This window comes from Schistocerca nitens, chromosome 5 (genome assembly GCF_023898315.1).
Source record: "Schistocerca nitens isolate TAMUIC-IGC-003100 chromosome 5, iqSchNite1.1, whole genome shotgun sequence".
Lineage (NCBI taxonomy): Eukaryota > Metazoa > Arthropoda > Insecta > Orthoptera > Acrididae > Schistocerca > Schistocerca nitens.
The window spans coordinates 501,449,909-501,466,824 of NC_064618.1; the positions used below are offsets into that span (position 1 = coordinate 501,449,909).

The window sequence follows — 16,916 nt, forward strand, 5'->3', positions numbered from 1 at the left end:
AGACCACTGATTAAAGAACAAGCACATGCACTTGTCGGTGTACCTGAGGGGGAAACACTCCACTTGAAACTTAAGTCGTTTGGAAGCCATCAGCAATGAGATTGCAACCTAAACCACATACCACTACCCACCATCAGAAGCCAACAGATCCATCCACCCATCAGTTAAGAAAAACGTCCTTCGAAAAGCAGTTCTAAGTCCAAGAAAGCAGTAGTTAAATCTTCGGATCTGTGAACTCTTTCCCTCTCTGATGGTGCTATGGTCTTTAGGATTTGGTCTTCTAATCTCAGGATCCAGTGTGTCAGGAACCCTGATCTCCCCAGTAAATCATCATCTCTGAGGGAGAAACACAAGAACTACCTTCGCTAAACAATGGCTTCCACAGGGATTTCTGTGTTGCTGTGGAATTTAAATGGGCATTGTTCACATTTGGAAGAATTACAGCCTCTGGTCCAGGAGAAACCATTCTGCGTCTGCTTACAAGAAATGCATCTTAAAGTCACCGACACACATGCATTACCGGGTTACCAACCCTACAGGAAGGACGATACTATTGGGAACAGGGCTAAAGGTGGAGTGGCTGTTTTCATTGATGACAGATATCACTCCTCTCCTGTCCCTCTTACCATGACCATGCAAGGTCTTCACTAGTATATCAGCAGCTAAAACAAGAACAGTTGACAGGTAAACAATTTAAAAAGCCTGATTGAATCTGTAGCTTCTGGAACCTCTTCCCCTGGCAGAGGAGTTATTTAATAAAAATGATGGGTAAACAGAGTTGAGAAAAATTACTGCTTGCTTGGTTTCAGAGAGGGAAATCATTAGGGTCAAGCATGATAGCTATTCTTAAGAGATATGACAAAGTGAGGTATGAGTCTGTGGTAATGGGCAGGTTTTATAACAGGGTCAGTAACATATGTAAGAATCTATTGCGCAAGAAACTGATTAGAACAGATGTTTCATTATGATTGAGTCATGTGAATGAGGTATGACACTTTACTGAAACTAGAGCATCACTCTATTTCCTCATTCCAGACTTCAAAGCAATAGCAAAATTGTTCTTTTCACAACATCCTTGCCTTCAAAATGGCCTCAAGACACTTCAAATGTGCCCTTTCATGTTTCCCCTAAGTTCTTGTATTAAAAGAAATGTTTTTGCGAATGAAATCCAGGGAGAAGGGCAGTGTTTGAGAACTGTAGTCCCAGTGTACTCTTAAGGGGAGTTGGAATGCCGGAAAATGGAAAAAATTCACATTTTCAGTTTTTAACCTTATAACTTAATTTGAAATTTTCTGCTTAAAATGGTGCAAAATTTGTTAAGAAATTCCAATTGGAAGTATTTTTATTTAATTTTTCAAAATTACATGTGCGCCCAGCAAAGTTACCCATCTTGTGATTTGTACACATTTAAATCTTCGCATTTCCGAAAACATTACATATAGAAGGCTGTGGATTTCACTCTTCAGTTGTAGAATCTTTGATCCTTCCATAGGTACCATTGTTTTTACGACTAGCTGTGTTTATTGTTCAGTTTTTGATCTGTGAGTGTTTGTTTTGAGCCTCGAGTTTAGTTTGTCGCTCATTTGGAGTTTGTTATCTGTCTTGTTTTGACTTTCAGTGGTGAGTGCGTAGTTTCTACGATGCCTAGGAGTGCATCATTATTTAAAAAGCGAAAGTTTCGCGGTAATAGATTTACAAATAACGTTTGTTCAAGTGATTCTGCTTCAGCACCTGTTGATGCTGGTGAAAGTTCTGACGTTTGTACAGCTGAGATGTGTGAAGGAGACACGCCCACCAGTGCATCAAAAAAGAAGTTATCAAACTGTGCAAGTGAAATTACAGATGAAGCTTCTAATGAACAATATGTTTTAGTCGACTTTCCTGTTTTTACTGAGTTTATGAAGAAATGTTTGTGTTGTAATCTTTGTGGAGGTTCTTTTGATATGAACATAACAAAATCTATAGGGCTTTCCTGCAAAATTGCTATAGTTTGTGCCAGTTGTGAAAATGAGACCTGTTTTTGGAGCTCTAAAACATGCAGTAGCAATTTGTTTGAGAGTAATATCAGGCTAATGTATGCAATGAGAGCAATTGGTAAAGGACATACTGCTGCTCAAACATTTTGTGCCATAATGAATCTTCCACCTCCACCTGCTAAAATTGACAATTACACTGAAGTGATAGGAGATGCTGTTCAGTCTGTAGCAGATTTATCAATGAAAGCTGCTGCCAGTGAAGCAAAATATATAAATGAAGGAAACCCAGATATCCCTGTTGCTTTTGATGGAACCTGGCAGAAAAGGGGTCACACATCCAAAAATGCTGTTGCTACTGTTACTAGTGTGGACAGCGGTAAAGTTTTGGACTATGAAGTGCTCACTAAACATTGTTACCATTGTGCATCTGGTAAGATAGAAGCAGCTCACATATGTAGCAAGAATTATGAAGGTACGAGTGGAGGCATGGAGGCTGCCGCTGCTGTGAAAATGTTTAGCAGATCAGAAAAAGAACGGGGAGTATTTTACACAAAATTCCTTGGAGATGGGGACTCCAAGGCATACAAAAGTGTTACAGAATCCATGCCATATGTCAATAAGACAATAACTAAACTAGAATGTGTCGGTCATGTTCAGAAACGAATGGGCACTCGTCTAAGGAAACTGAAACAGAATCTGAAGGACAAAATTTTGTCAGATGGTAAAACCATTAGAGGTCGCCTGTCAGATAAAATTATAAATGAATTACAACAATACTATGGTATGGCAATAAGAAATAATGCAAATAATTTGCAGGAAATGAGACAAGCTGTATGGGCCACATATTTACATCGATCATCAACTGATGATAATCCTCAACATTTTGCTTGTCCAGATGGTCCTCAGTCATGGTGCAATTATAGAAAATCTCAAGCTACTGGGGATCCTTATCACCATAAAAATTATATTCCATTGGCTGTTATGGAAGTAATTAAACCAATATATAGAGACTTGGGGCATCCTGATCTTCTGCGAAAATGTCTTCATGGTTGTACCCAGAATCAAAACGAGTCGTTCAACAACCTCATTTGGACTCGTGTACCTAAGAATGTATTTGTTGGGATAAAAACATTGAAATGGGGAGTCAGTGATGCTGTTATTTCATTCAATGATGGTCATATGGGTAGGCTAAAGGTCATGGCAAGGCTCGGCATTGCTCCTGGTATCAACACCATCAGAGGTCTTCAGCTTCTGGACAGCGTGCGAGTAAGGAAGGCTCAGTATGCAGCTGAATTTAATACAAAAAAAGCAAGGGCAGCAAGGAGAAGAAAGCTTCTAGGTGAAGAAGAAGAACTAGAAGATGACCCTGATTACTCTGCTGGACACTTTTGATAATAGAATAAAAGGTATTTGTGAATTTTCATAATAAATTACTTTAATCGCATTTTCTGGCATTTGACATTTTTAGTGTTACATGTACCTTTATCTCATAAACCACTCAACCAACAACATTCAAATTTTCAGAAATGCTGCAAAACAGTTCAAAGAGGCCACTGAACTAGAATCATGACAAGAACTGGCTTATTCTCTGAACTAGGGAAGTTTATGTTATACTTTTTCCAATAAAAAATGGCTTAATGGTAAAAAATTCATAAATACTATACCAACAAAAAGAAAACATTGGTTCTAGTTCAGTGGGCTCACAATATATGCTGAAAACCTCTGCCAGAATTTCAAAGTTCTGAAGATAATAGTTCCAAAGAAAAAGGTACACAAAGTTAGCAAATTTAACATTGGCGAGATAGGGCATTCCAACTCCCCTTAACCCTTTTTGACAGTTTTGGATATGTGAATGGGTGCATTATTGTGGCAAATCACCCATGACTTCAGAAATCAGACATCTTTTAGCAAAAACGTTTCATTACCTATAGCTGGTAAACAGAATTCGACTATCTGCATGTTGGAAACCTGTTACTGATGTATGATTGCACGAGAAGAGAAAAAAGTCTTTGATTGTTTTTATTCTGGCATTTTTTTGTCATAATACTTCATTCCACTTCACATATTGCATCTCCTTAAGGTTGTATACATATATCAAAATGTTGTTGTCCATGACAGTTTTTGGAGCAGAAATTACTTTGCCGTGAATAAACATAGAACATCACAGAAGATGTTATACTTTTAGCAATGTTGAGCAGTCATAAGCATTGTCAGTATATGCTAATAGACGAGTAAGAAGTGATACTTTTGTAGACAGATGCCTGATACTTTACTTCTTCATTTTGATGCAACTAGAAACTAGTAATTTGTTTTCATTTGCACTGATTACAATGATTTTTTAATTCCTTTGAATATGTTGATATTTAAAAATGTGCATTCTATTAATTTTGTGTAAAATTAATGTTTGCCTTGTTGTCCTCTGAGGTTAAAATGACACGCGTTTTACTTCTCTATGCGTTTTTAAAAACCATTACATTTGTGTTTACAGAAACAAAAGGAAATGGCAGAAGCTGTTGCTGACTTGAAGAGATGTAAAAAGGAATTTGAACCATTTGAGTCTCTATTGGACGGCGCGAACAAGAGATTGCAGACAGCCCAGAGTAAATTAAATACATATGTAAGTTTCCTTCCATTGTGATTTGCTTTTAGAGATACAATTATTGTGTACAACTTCGTATTCAACGGAAAGCAGAGTTGGGCTATGGAGTGGTGTGGCAACTATCTTAGGAAAGCGGGACAGGAGCAGAAATGGTTAGTGAACTGTTTTTCCAAGCATAAGAAGACTCGTTACAAATAATTCAGCAAGAAACAGAGTTCAGTTATCTCAGTGTCAGACAGAAACATCCAATTCTGTTGTCAGCTTTGTGATGCCTGTGGGTTAGTGTTATGTGACACCACAATTCTGTGCTGAAGAAGAGTAGTTTTGCTGGACTACATTCACCGTATTAGGTTACTGTAAAAAATTGGAAACCAGTGTAATTGAAAGAACTCATTTCTATTTTGTTGCAACAAGTTATCTTTATTTGCCTGTAGTTCAAACACTCCCAGGCTGATGAGCAACAGAGTCCTCTGTTACATTAAATTTGATGCAAATGAACGTTATTGTTTGCAGAATTTGTTTGCTTTGAACAGGTCTCTACAACACTTCTAAAATGTGTAATGCATTCTTAATCTGTAGGGGTGTGTGTGTACTACTTCAAACGTCTGTGACAAGTTAAAACAATAATTTTGTTTACCAGGTGAATTTATTCTAAAGGAAGAAGTTTTGTAATTATATTAAAAAGAAAATTCACGTGAGAAACCTATAACATCATCAGACATAAATGGCTAACCAATAGGCATAAACAAAAGAACAAGAAACTATCCTTGCTTTCAAAACTATTAGTTCCCTCCTCAGGGAGGAAAGATGGATAGGTTAGGGAAGTTTAGAAAGAGGAGGAACAGATCACTCGGATACCCAGGATGAGAGGGGTCCCCCATGGTGTAAGGACAAGGGGAAACAAAGATGAAAGGGATGGTGTCAAAGAGTAGCAAGTCAGAGACATTACATTCATAAGAAGTGTGCTAGTTTCAGTCCAGAGATGATAGGAAGACAGAGTGAGAAGTAAAGATGATTAAAAGAAAACTGAAGTAAATAGTGCTATCAAGAACTATGACAAAAAGGAGATGGGAAAACCAAGGAGTGAGGAGTGGAGGACAAAAATGGGAAAAATAAAATGAGGGATAAGTGAAATAACTGAATAAATAAATAAATAAATATAGTAATTATGAGGCCATGTACAAACTTATTTTAGCTTCAGTGAGTTCTGAGTGAAATGTTACACATAATGGATATTGCCCTTTAATATGTGGCTTTCTACCGAGTCATAAAGAACCTTTAGAATGTGATACCTGAGGTGTTGCTGTGGTAGGGTGCCTTATTTTAACTGAATGTTGTATGTGCACTGAAGAAGAGGCCATTGAATGACTTGCCTTGAGGAATGCCGTACATATTAGGTGGTGAGTGGGGAGTGTAAATTTTGACACAAAAACTGCCACACTTAACTTTGTTGTTTTATATCATGGCTACTACTAGCTAACGAAGTAATTTTGTGTGTTCATGTGAGTAAAATAAACATGCCAGGCAGATTGTAACATGCATCAAAATGACTAGATCTCTTGCATATTTTTGTGCTAATGGTCACAATTTTAAATGTTTTTATGGTACTATTGGATACTAGTCTGATAGTATATTTCTCTCATTACTTGTGTCATTTCAAAGGTTTTTAAATACAAATTGTAAATCATTTGATGAATAACAATTATGTGTGGGTGTTAGTAACCGCAATGTTCAGTGTTCCAATAACGAACAAATCATGTGAAATGAGGAAACTCATTGACATTCAAAACAGCTTCCACTCATCTTGGAATGGATAAACACAGGTCCTGTATGGTTTTCAAACAAATCTTATAACATTCTTCCTGCAAAATAGTGGCAAGTTCAGATAACTATGATGTTGGCAGATAGCAATCACACACCCTTCTCTCCAAAGTAGAACACAAAGGCTCAATAATATTGAGACCTGGTGACTGTGGTGGCCAGGGCAGATGCAACAATTCATCATTGTGCACACAAAACCTGCCTGGGATGATGTAAGCTCAGGGGCCCTGTCATTTTGGGGCTCAGAATCACTGTTGGGGAACACACATTTCACCATATGATGGACCTGATCAGCCAAAATGATCACATAATCTGTGGCAGTGAATTGACCTCACTGAGTAATCATGGGCCCATCGAATATCACAATATGGCTGCCCAAATCAACACGAAACCCCCACTATATTTCAGACATGGCTGCAAGCAGTCTGAATCATAGGCTTGTGACAGTGGACACCAGATGTTAAAAGTAGACGGGAGTTGGAAACAGTGTGAAATTATTCATCTGACCAAATGACTTTCTTCCATTGCTCTATGGACCACATTTTATGGTGTCGGGACCATGTTTTCCTGTTATGGGCTTTTGCATTGGAAATTTTAACTCGTCTTGCATCTTCCAGCGTATGAAGCTCCCTTCATGTTATTTTGATGCTGACAGGGTTCATAAGTGCAACATTCTCTTCTGCAGTTACTTTTGCAGCTATCATTCTCTTATTTTTCATCACAATCCTCTTCAGTGAATGTCTTTCACGAATACTCAACACACACTTTTGTACGCGTTGCGACATTTTTCTTTTTCCCATATGCGGTATAAATATTTAATATGGTGCCTCTTGAAATAACAAACACTTTTGCTACCTTGGTTATGGAAGCAGCAACCGTAAAAACACCAACAATTGGTCTACATTTGAATTTACTTAGCTGCGACATAATGCACTCATAACTACACAGAACACTGTTCTAAACATGACTGACACTTGCAGTGTATTGAAGGCATTGCACAGGTGCCGTTTATGGTCAAATACAACACTGCCACCTCCAGGCTTGGTTAGCATCAGCATTTATGTTCTAGCATACATTTGTTGCAGTGTTTGCATATTTTTGTCCAACACCTGTATGTCCTTTTATTAAACTGTGATGACAAAAATGGTGCTGGCAGGAAGGCATAAACTGCAAGAATAAAATGGAAATAATTGCTAAACAGTGGTTGGGCACTAACAGTCATTAGCAAAGCAAGCCACAGGTGGGACAAATGTTGGTGGAAAAGGAGGAGGAAGAGAATCATTTTACCTATAGGTTAAACATTTTTGTTGCCATGAACCAAATTTGATTGTCCTTAAGGCATACATTGAGGCTTATTTGTTCGTACTGTAGCTCATAGAAAGGAACAGCTTCCAGAAATTATTTTCTTGCTATTACCAGTCTGCATTTTATATCCTGTCTCTTTTTTCCATCATCAGTTATCTTGCTGCCCCAATAACAAAACTCATCTTCTAATTTTAGTGTCTCATTTCTTAATTTAATTCTATCAGCATCATCTAATTTAATTTGACTACTTTCTGTGACCCATATTTTACTGTTATTCATATTCATCTTATAACCTCTTTTTCAAGACATTATCCATCCTGTTCATCTGCTTTTGTAAGTCATTTGCTATCTGTGACAGAACTGCAATGTTATCAGCTAAGCCTAAAGTTTTAATTTTTTCTCTCTTTGTGAATTTCTCCATTTCCTTAACTGCCTGCTTAATGTACAGATTGAACAACAGTGGGTAGAGGTTAGTGTCGTCGTCCTCTTTTTCACAACTGCTTGCCATTCATGTCCTTCAGGTCTTACAACTGCTACCCGGTTTCCTAAGATGTTGTAGCTTACTTTTCATTCTCTCTACTTAACCCTCACCACTTTCAGAATTTCAGTGAGTGGATTCCAGACAATGTTGTCAAAAGCTTTTCTAGCTCTACAAATGCTATGGGTGTATGTTTCCCTTCCTTTAGTCTATCTTCTAAGATATGAGTAAGTTGTAGGGTCATTATGGCCTCGTGTGTTCCTACATTTCTCCACAACCCATACTGATCTTTCCTGGGGTCGGCTTGTATCAGTTTTTACATTTGTCTATAAATATTTTGTGTCTGTATATTTTGCATGTGTCACTTACTAGGCTAACAGATAGGCAGTATTCATACACCTGTCAGCACCTGTCTTCTGTGGAATTATTGCATTCTTTTTGATAATATTGTTACATTCCATGCTGGATTTGCCATTGTCTTATTATTACGTAATTTCTTTGAAACTTTCCTGGTGTCTCCATGTCTCTTCTATCTGTACAACCTTCTTTTATGGTTCTTAAGCCAAGTATTATGAGGTTTGTTTGAAAAGTTCTTGGAATGGAATAGAAATATTGCGGCAATTTGGTGCAGTTCCCTTGTGGGGAAGTCTCGTGGCAGATGCAGTGCTAGCCTGAGGGCTTTGTTCCACGCAGTTTGGAGCAGCTTTAGCAATGTATCAACCGCGTTACCCCGTGCCGGTATATTTCAACACTGGTCTGATAAATGTTAGGTACAGCATCCTGCCACAGTCTGGGAGTAGTGCCATCTCTGAATTGAGCAGTGGGTAACAAAGACACATCCTTGTGTACCTTCCATGTGTGGCACCTGTCCAGCCTAATGCTCAGGTACTGATCAGTGTGTGACCACGGGATGGAGCCACCCATGATCTGCAACGGCCATATGTCTGCTGACACCTTCTTTCATGTGAATATTGCCACCTGGCTCTTATATATAAACATTTACTACTGTGATGGATGGATGTTAGCTACTTACTTATCTTGCCTTCTATAATGCTTTGGCTATGCTGTTCATAGTAACATATCTCTTTTCATATTTTCAGATATGGCAGACTAAAACTGTTTGCTGGATCGAGATTCGAACTTGGGACCTTTGCCTTTTGCAGGCAAGTACTCTACTGACTGAGCTACGTTAGTACAACTCACATCCTGTTCTCACAGCTTTACTTCAGCCAGTACTTCATCTGCTACTTCCCAAACTTCTCAGGAGCTCTCCTGTGTAACTTGCATAACTAGCACTCGTGGTAGAAAGGAAGTCTTGCAAGTTTCACAGCAGAGCTTCTATGAGGTTTGGAAGGTCGGAGATGAGGTACTGATGGAAGTAAAGCGGTGAATACAGGGCCTGAGTTGTGCTTGGGTAGCTCAGTCAGTAGGACACTTGCCTGTGAAAGGTATAAGTCCCAAGTTTGACTCTTGGTCCGGCACACAGTTTTAGTCTGCTAGGAACTTTCATTATTAAACCTATTTCTACTTTACTCCTATTCGATTTTGTGTTGATAAACTTGTACTCACCTAACAAAAAATTCTATTCTTTCTGTCACCATATTTCACCAATTCTCACTGTAGCTATCATCTGCCTATCCATTTCCATTTTTAAATTCTCAACCATGTCCACCCAATTGAGGATCTAACGTTCCACACCCTAACCCATATGATTGCAGTTTTGTTCCTTCTGTTGACAACATCTGTAACAGTCTCTGCCTGGGGAGCTGAATGGGGGCTATTTTACTGATGATATGCCAACGAAGAACTGATTGTCCTCCTAAGAAGTATTTTTGCAAATTTTTTGAATTAGGTGAATAAATGTTAAAGATGTTTTCTATTTCCCAATTACTTCCCCTTGATGGGCCACACAAACAATGATTTCTTCGTTCTCTAATTGCATATCCTGGTTGCCATGTGTGGTACTCATTATTCAGGTATGTCTTTTCTCATTAAAGTTTTTTTTAATGGGCTATCATTTTGTAAATGTTTTCTTGGAAGTAATTTGAACATGTTATTTATTTCTTTTTTGATGTAACAACAGTACTATTTTATGAGAGGAATAGATTGCTACACATTGTATGGGGGAGACAGTCAAAAGGCCTTCTTCTGAAGTAGAAAGCGCTCGCGTGCGCGCACACACACACACACACATATAATAGAGGGAAACATTCCACGTGGGAAAAATATATCTAAAAACAAAGATGATGTGACTTACCGAACGAAAGCACTGGCAGATCGATAGACACACAAACAGACACAAACACACACACAAAATTCAAGCTTTCGCAACAAACTGTTGCCTCATCAGGAAAGAGGGAAGGAGAGGGAAAGACGAAAGGATGTGAGTTTTAAGGGAGAGGATAAGGAGTCATTCCAATCCCGGGAGCGGAAAGACTTACCTTAGGGGGAAAAAAGGACGGGTATACACTCGCTCGCGCGCGCACGCACACACACACACACACACACACACACACACATACACATACAGACACTTGTGTTTTTAGATATATTTTTCCGATGTGGAATGTTTCCCTCTATTAATATACGTACTTACTTATCGCGAATGGACCCAGAAGGATCACGCAAAGCTTTCTGACGTCGTTTCTTCCATACTTCTTTCATTCGTTCTCCATGTTTTCTTTTTCTTTCTTCTGTCCATTTTGTTCCTGGTCTCTTAAGTGCTTCCTTCTCCGACAATACATTCCACTTTTCCACCTTATTTCTAAAAGTTTTTCTATCTTTGACATCTTTAAGTTCAATATTTGCTTTTTGTAAATCTAATTTTACTTGGCTAATCCATGGTGTTGTTGATTTGACTTTTTCTATGTAAGTGAGAATTCTGTTGGTGAGTCGTGTGGGGGGAAGTCTAGTGACATGTCCATAAAATTTTAATCTTCGCCTTCTTATGTCTGCTGCCAGGTTTGATATAGTTTCTGTGGTTCTTCTTGATTGTATCCGGTATCCTTCTTCTGTTAATTTTGGACCTAAAATCTTTCTCATAATTTTGCGTTCTTCTTTTAGTATTTTTTCTAAATCACATTTTGTGTGGAGTGTGAGCGTTTCACTAGCATATAGTGCTGCTGGCTTAATTACTGCGCAGTAGTGTCTGATTTTTGTGTTCGAGGAGATGCATTTTTTATTGTATATTTCATGTGTCATACCATATGCTCTCTTCATTTTCTGTTGTCTGATCTTCTGTGCAACTTTCTCTCCTCCGGTTGGCTCCAAAATTTCACCTAGGTATTTAAAATGTTTTACTCTATTTATTTTTCCATATTTTGTGTTCAAACTGTGTATATGGAATTTCGTACAGAAAAATTCTGTCTTTTGAAACGAAATTTGTAAGCCTACTTTATCCGCGCATTCCTTAAGGATCTCTATTTGTTTGGTGGCGATTTCTTCATCATCTGCAAGTATGGCCAAGTCGTCCGCGAATGCTAAACAAGATATCTCCACGTTGTCTTTGGTTCTACCAAGATGGATTGGTTTCCAGTAGGATTGATTTTTTAATTCTTTTTCCCATTCTTTAATGACTTTATCCAGGACTATATTAAACAAAAGTGGAGATAGTCCGTCACCTTGACGTACCCCAGTTTTTATGAGAAAAGGTTCAGAGATTTCTCCCCTGAATTTAACTTTAGATACAGTGTCTGTCAGTGATTCTTTGATAAGCCTTAGTGTTTTGGAGTCAAGTCCAAGTTCCTCTAAAATGTTAAACAAAGATTGCCGGTCAATTGAGTCATAGGCTTTCTTAAAATCTACAAATGTACAAATTATGGGGGCATTTCTAATTGCTTTGTGTTTTAGTATTGTCTTTAAATTAAATATTTGTTCTATGCATGAGCGACCGGGGCGGAAGCCTGCTTGATAATCACCAATTTGGCATTCCAGCTGCTCTTGTGTTCTTTTCAGCAGGCATGTTGAGAGAATTTTGTAGGTGACTTGTAAAAGTGAGATTCCCCTGTAGTTATTGACATTTGTTCTGTCTCCTTTTTTATGTAACGGGTGAATAAGGGCACATTTCCACTCCTCTGGTAATCTTTCTGTTTCCCATATTTTTGTTATTATTTTTGTGAGCTCTTGCAACGTCTTTGGTCCTAGGTTCTTTAATAGCTCTGCAACAATGCCATCTTCGCCAGATGTTCTATTATTTTTTAAGTTTTTAATGTGACATTTGATTTCTTCCTGTGTTGGTGGTAATGAATCCGGTTGAGCGTTGGCACAGATTTCTTTGGGAAACCTTAAACTAGGTTCTGGGCAATTTAGTAGGTTAGAAAAATATTGAGCCAATACTTGACAGTTTTCCTGGTTTGTTAGGGCTAATTTACCATCCGGTTTTCTGAAACATAAATTTTGAGGAATATATCCTCGTATTTTATCTGCGAAAGTTCTGTAGAAGTCTCTTGTATTATAGTTTTGGAAATTTTCTTCTATGGCATCCAGTTGTGCCTTTGTGTACTTCCTTTTTGCTTGCCTAATAGATTTTGAAACCTGTTTTCTAACCTCGTTAAATAAATGTAGACTTTCTTGTGATTTTTTACTGTTATATTCTTGAAATGCCTTTTTTCTCCTTTCCAATGCATTTTCACAGTCTGAATCCCACCAAGGGCGTTTGAATATCTTTTTCAAGGGAATAGTTTCCTTAGCTATTCGCGTGATTTTAGAATGAAATTCTTCCCATGTGTTTGCCTTTTCCTTCTCCCATTCTTCTTTTACTTTAGATTCTTTAATCTTCTTGGTGTCATATTTCTGTATTTCTGTTTTCTTCTGATGACTTCTTCGTGCTGTAAACTTGATTTTAATTCTAGTTAGGTAATGGTCTGAATCAATGTTTGCTCCTCTGCGTACTTGGACGTCGTAAATTTCTTTTTGTACTGGGTATGAAATCGCCACATGATCTATTTGAAACTCGCCAATTTGTTGTATAGGAGATCTCCATGTCTTTTGTTTTCTTGGACATTTTCTTAGAGATGTTGACATTATCTTCAGGTTATTCTGCTTACATAGTTCGACGAGCCTTGTACCATTTTTATTGGTAAATTTATGTGCAGGATATTTGCCTACGGTTTTTTGGTGGATTTTCTCTCTACCAATTCGGGCATTAAAATCGCCGAGTAGAACTTTTGTATCATCTTTTGGAATCTTGGCCATTATATTCTCCAAATTTTCCCAGAACTTTTCTGTTTCTATGGGGTTTTTCTTGTTGTCTCCGTTTGTGGGAGCATGAACATTAACCATTGTGTATGTTTTGTTGGCACATTGTAAGCGCATCGTCATTATCCTATTATTTACGGGAGTAACTTCCTTGATGGAGCTGAGCACGCTCTTGTGTATGATAAACGCCATCCTGAGATGGGGGGCTCCTCTTCCGATTCGTTTATCCGTCTTGCTCTTAAAGATGCGATAGTTGCCATAATCTGATGTTTCTTCATCTGTAAAACGTGTCTCCTGTAAAGCTAGTATTACTATCTTTTGCTTTTCAAGTTCTGTTGTAAGGTTTAGAAGCTTTCCTGGTTGGATTAATGTATTTATGTTAAGGGTTCCAATGTATGTAGGTGTTTTAAGTGGAAGTTTGCCAGAGAGCTCCGACTTTCTCTGATGTAATCGTGTAAGTCCAGGTTCCCCAGAATCCGAATTCCTGGTTGCCATCTGTTGATGGGTGGATTGGTTACCACCTGGGGTAATGTTGTTATTACTTGCACGAGTCATACTTGCTTGTAATCAAGTTGGTCCAGTGTTTCCACTGGGTGTTTAGAACCAGGGATTGTTAGTTCCTGGAGCATTATGACCAGCCGCACATTGTGTGAACAGACGCTGACCAGGATGCCGATGGTTCCCACTTCAGACGCGTCCTGGATTTGGGTGTTGACGGTGCTTATTGTAATGGTGGCGCTTACTCGCCATGACACAGCAACGTCTTCGGGTTCTGTGGTTTTTGAATGAGTGTGACCCTTGCCAAAAGTCACCCTCCCACACCCTCGTGATGCTGCCGCCTCGGTCCGGGACTGCTTATTTGGGTTTCCCCTTATTCGCAGCTGTCCACCATATCTGATGGATCGTTCGCTATCCGCCACCTGCGACCCGCCCTGTACCTGAGGCTCGGATAGGGTCTATATATATATATATATATATATATATATATATATATATATATATATATATATATATATATATATATAATCTCTAAAAACAAAGATGATGCGACTTACCAAATGAAAGTGCTGGCAGGTCGACAGACACACAAACATACACACAAAACTCAAGCTTTCGCAACAAATTGTTGCCTCACCAGGAAAGAGGGAAGGAGAGGGAAAGACGAAAGGATGTGGGTTTTAAGGGAGAGGGTAAGGAGTTATTCCAATCCCGGGAGTGGAAAGACTTACCTTAGGGGGAAAAAAAGGACGGGTACACACACACACACACACACACACACACACACACACACACACACACAGACATATTTAAAGACAAAGAGTTTGGGCAGAGATGTCAGTCGAGGCGGAAGTGCAGAGGCAAAGATGTTGTTGAATGGCAGGTGAGGTATGAGTGGCGGCAACTCGAAATTAGCGGAGATTGAGGCCTGGTGGATAACGGGAAGAGAGGATATATTGAAGGGCAAGTTCCCATCTCCGGAGTTCGGATAGGTTGGTGTTAGTGGGAAGTATCCAGATAACCCGGATGATGTAACACTGTGCCAAGATGTGCTGACCGTGCACCAAGGCATGTTTAGCCACAGGGTGATCCTCATTACCAACAAACACTGTCTGCCTGTGTCCATTCATGCGAATGGACAGTTTGTTGATGGTCATTCCCACATAGAATGCGTCACAGTGTAGGCAGGTCAGTTGGTAAATCACGTGGGTGCTTTCACACGTGGCTCTGCCTTTGATTGTGTACACCTTCCGGGTTACAGGACTGGTGTAGGTGGTGGTGGGAGGGTGCATGGGACAGGTTTTACACCGGGGGCGGATACAAGGGTAGGAGCCAGAGGGTAGGGAAGGTGGTTTGGGGATTTCATAGGGATGAACTAAGAGGTTACGAAGGTTAGGTGGACGGCGGAAAGACACTCTTGGTGGAGTGGGGAGGATTTCATGAAGGATGGATCTCATTTCAGGGCAGGATTTGAGGAAGTCGTATCCCTGCTGGAGAGCCACATGAAAGCTGTTGTCAAGTTGTTGGTGTAATGGGTCAGGGATTCCAGACTGGAGCAGATTCGTTTGCCATGGAGACCTAGGCTGTAGGGAAGGGACCGTTTGATGTGGAATGAGTGGCAGCTGTCATAATGGAGGTACTGTTGCTTGTTGGTGGGTTTGATGTGGACGGACGTGTGAAGCTGGCCATTGGACAGGTGGAGGTCAACGTCAAGGAAAGTGGCATGGGATTTGGAGTAGGACCAGGTGAATCTGATGGAACCAAAGGAGTTGAGGTTGGAGAGGAAATTCTGGAGTTCTTCTTCACTGAGAGTCCAGATCATGAAGACGTCATCAATAAATCTGTACCAAACTTTGGGTTGGCAGGTCTGGGTAACCAAGAAGGCTTCATCTAAGCGACCCATGAATAGGTTGGCGTACGAGGGTGCCATCCTGGTACCCATGGCTGTTCCCTTTAATTGTTGGTATGTCTGGCCTTCAAAAGTGAAGAAGTTGTGGGTCAGGATGAAGTTGGCTAAGGTGATGAGGAAAGAGGTTTTAGGTAGGGTGGCAGGTGATCGGCGTGAAAGGAAGTGCTCCATCGCAGCGAGGCCCTGGACGTGCGGAATATTTGTGTATAAGGAAGTGGCATCAATGGTTACAAGATGGTTTCCGGGGGTAACAGACTGGGTAAGGATTCCAGGCGTTCAAGAAAGTGGTTGGTGTCTTTGATGAAGGATGGGAGACTGCATGTAATGGGTTGAAGGTGTTGATCTACATAGGCAGAGATACGTTCTGTGGGGGCTTGGTAACCAGCTACAATGGGGCGGCCGGGATGATTGGGTTTGTGAATTTTAGGAAGGAGGTAGAAGGTAGGGGTGCGGGGTGTTGGTGGGGTCAGGAGGTTGATTGAGTCAGGTGAAAGGTTTTGTAGGGGGCCTAAGGTTCTGAGGATTCCTTGAAGCTCCGCCTGGACATCAGGAATGGGATTACCTTGGCAAACTTTGTATGTGGTGTTGTCTGAAAGCTGACGCAGTCCCTCAGCCACATACTCCCGACGATCAAGTACCACGGTCGTGGAACCCTTGTCCGCCGGAAGAATGGCGATGGATCGGTCAGCCTTCAGAACACGGATAGCCTGGGCTTCAGCAGTGGTGATGTTGGGAGTAGGATTAAGGTTTTTTAAGAAGGATTGAGAGGCAAGGCTGGAAGTCAGAAATTCCTGGAAGGTTTGGAGAGGGAGATTTTGAGGAAGAGGAGGTGGGTCCCGCTGTGCCGGAGGACGGAACTGTTTGCCAGAACTGAAAAACTATGAAAAATAGCAGATTAATTACTAATATAATTAACACATTTTGAGAGCTGCTGAGGTAGTCATTGTAGATGGCATTTCTCAACTACACATCTCAGAATATTAGTTTTACTGAATCATTGTATTAGTGCACATGTTGATGTAAAATCACACATTTTAGTGTATTTGTATGTGGAAACATGTTACGAGCTTAGCAGATAATGTTTGGCTGAAGATTTTATTGAAAGAATGCAGCTGCAGAATCTGTTTAGGGGCA

General features: G+C 39.8%; 1 protein-coding gene across 1 annotated transcript in view; it reads left to right on the forward strand.

The window, feature by feature from the left end:
• The window catches only part of LOC126259877 (structural maintenance of chromosomes protein 5), a 150,744-nt gene that overhangs the window by 73,978 nt on the left and 59,850 nt on the right, over positions 1–16,916 (forward strand). Inside the window, exon 7 of the mRNA XM_049956938.1 lies at positions 4,465–4,593. Coding sequence (XP_049812895.1) covers positions 4,465–4,593 — 129 coding nt within the window. The remainder of the gene's footprint in view (positions 1–4,464; positions 4,594–16,916) is intronic.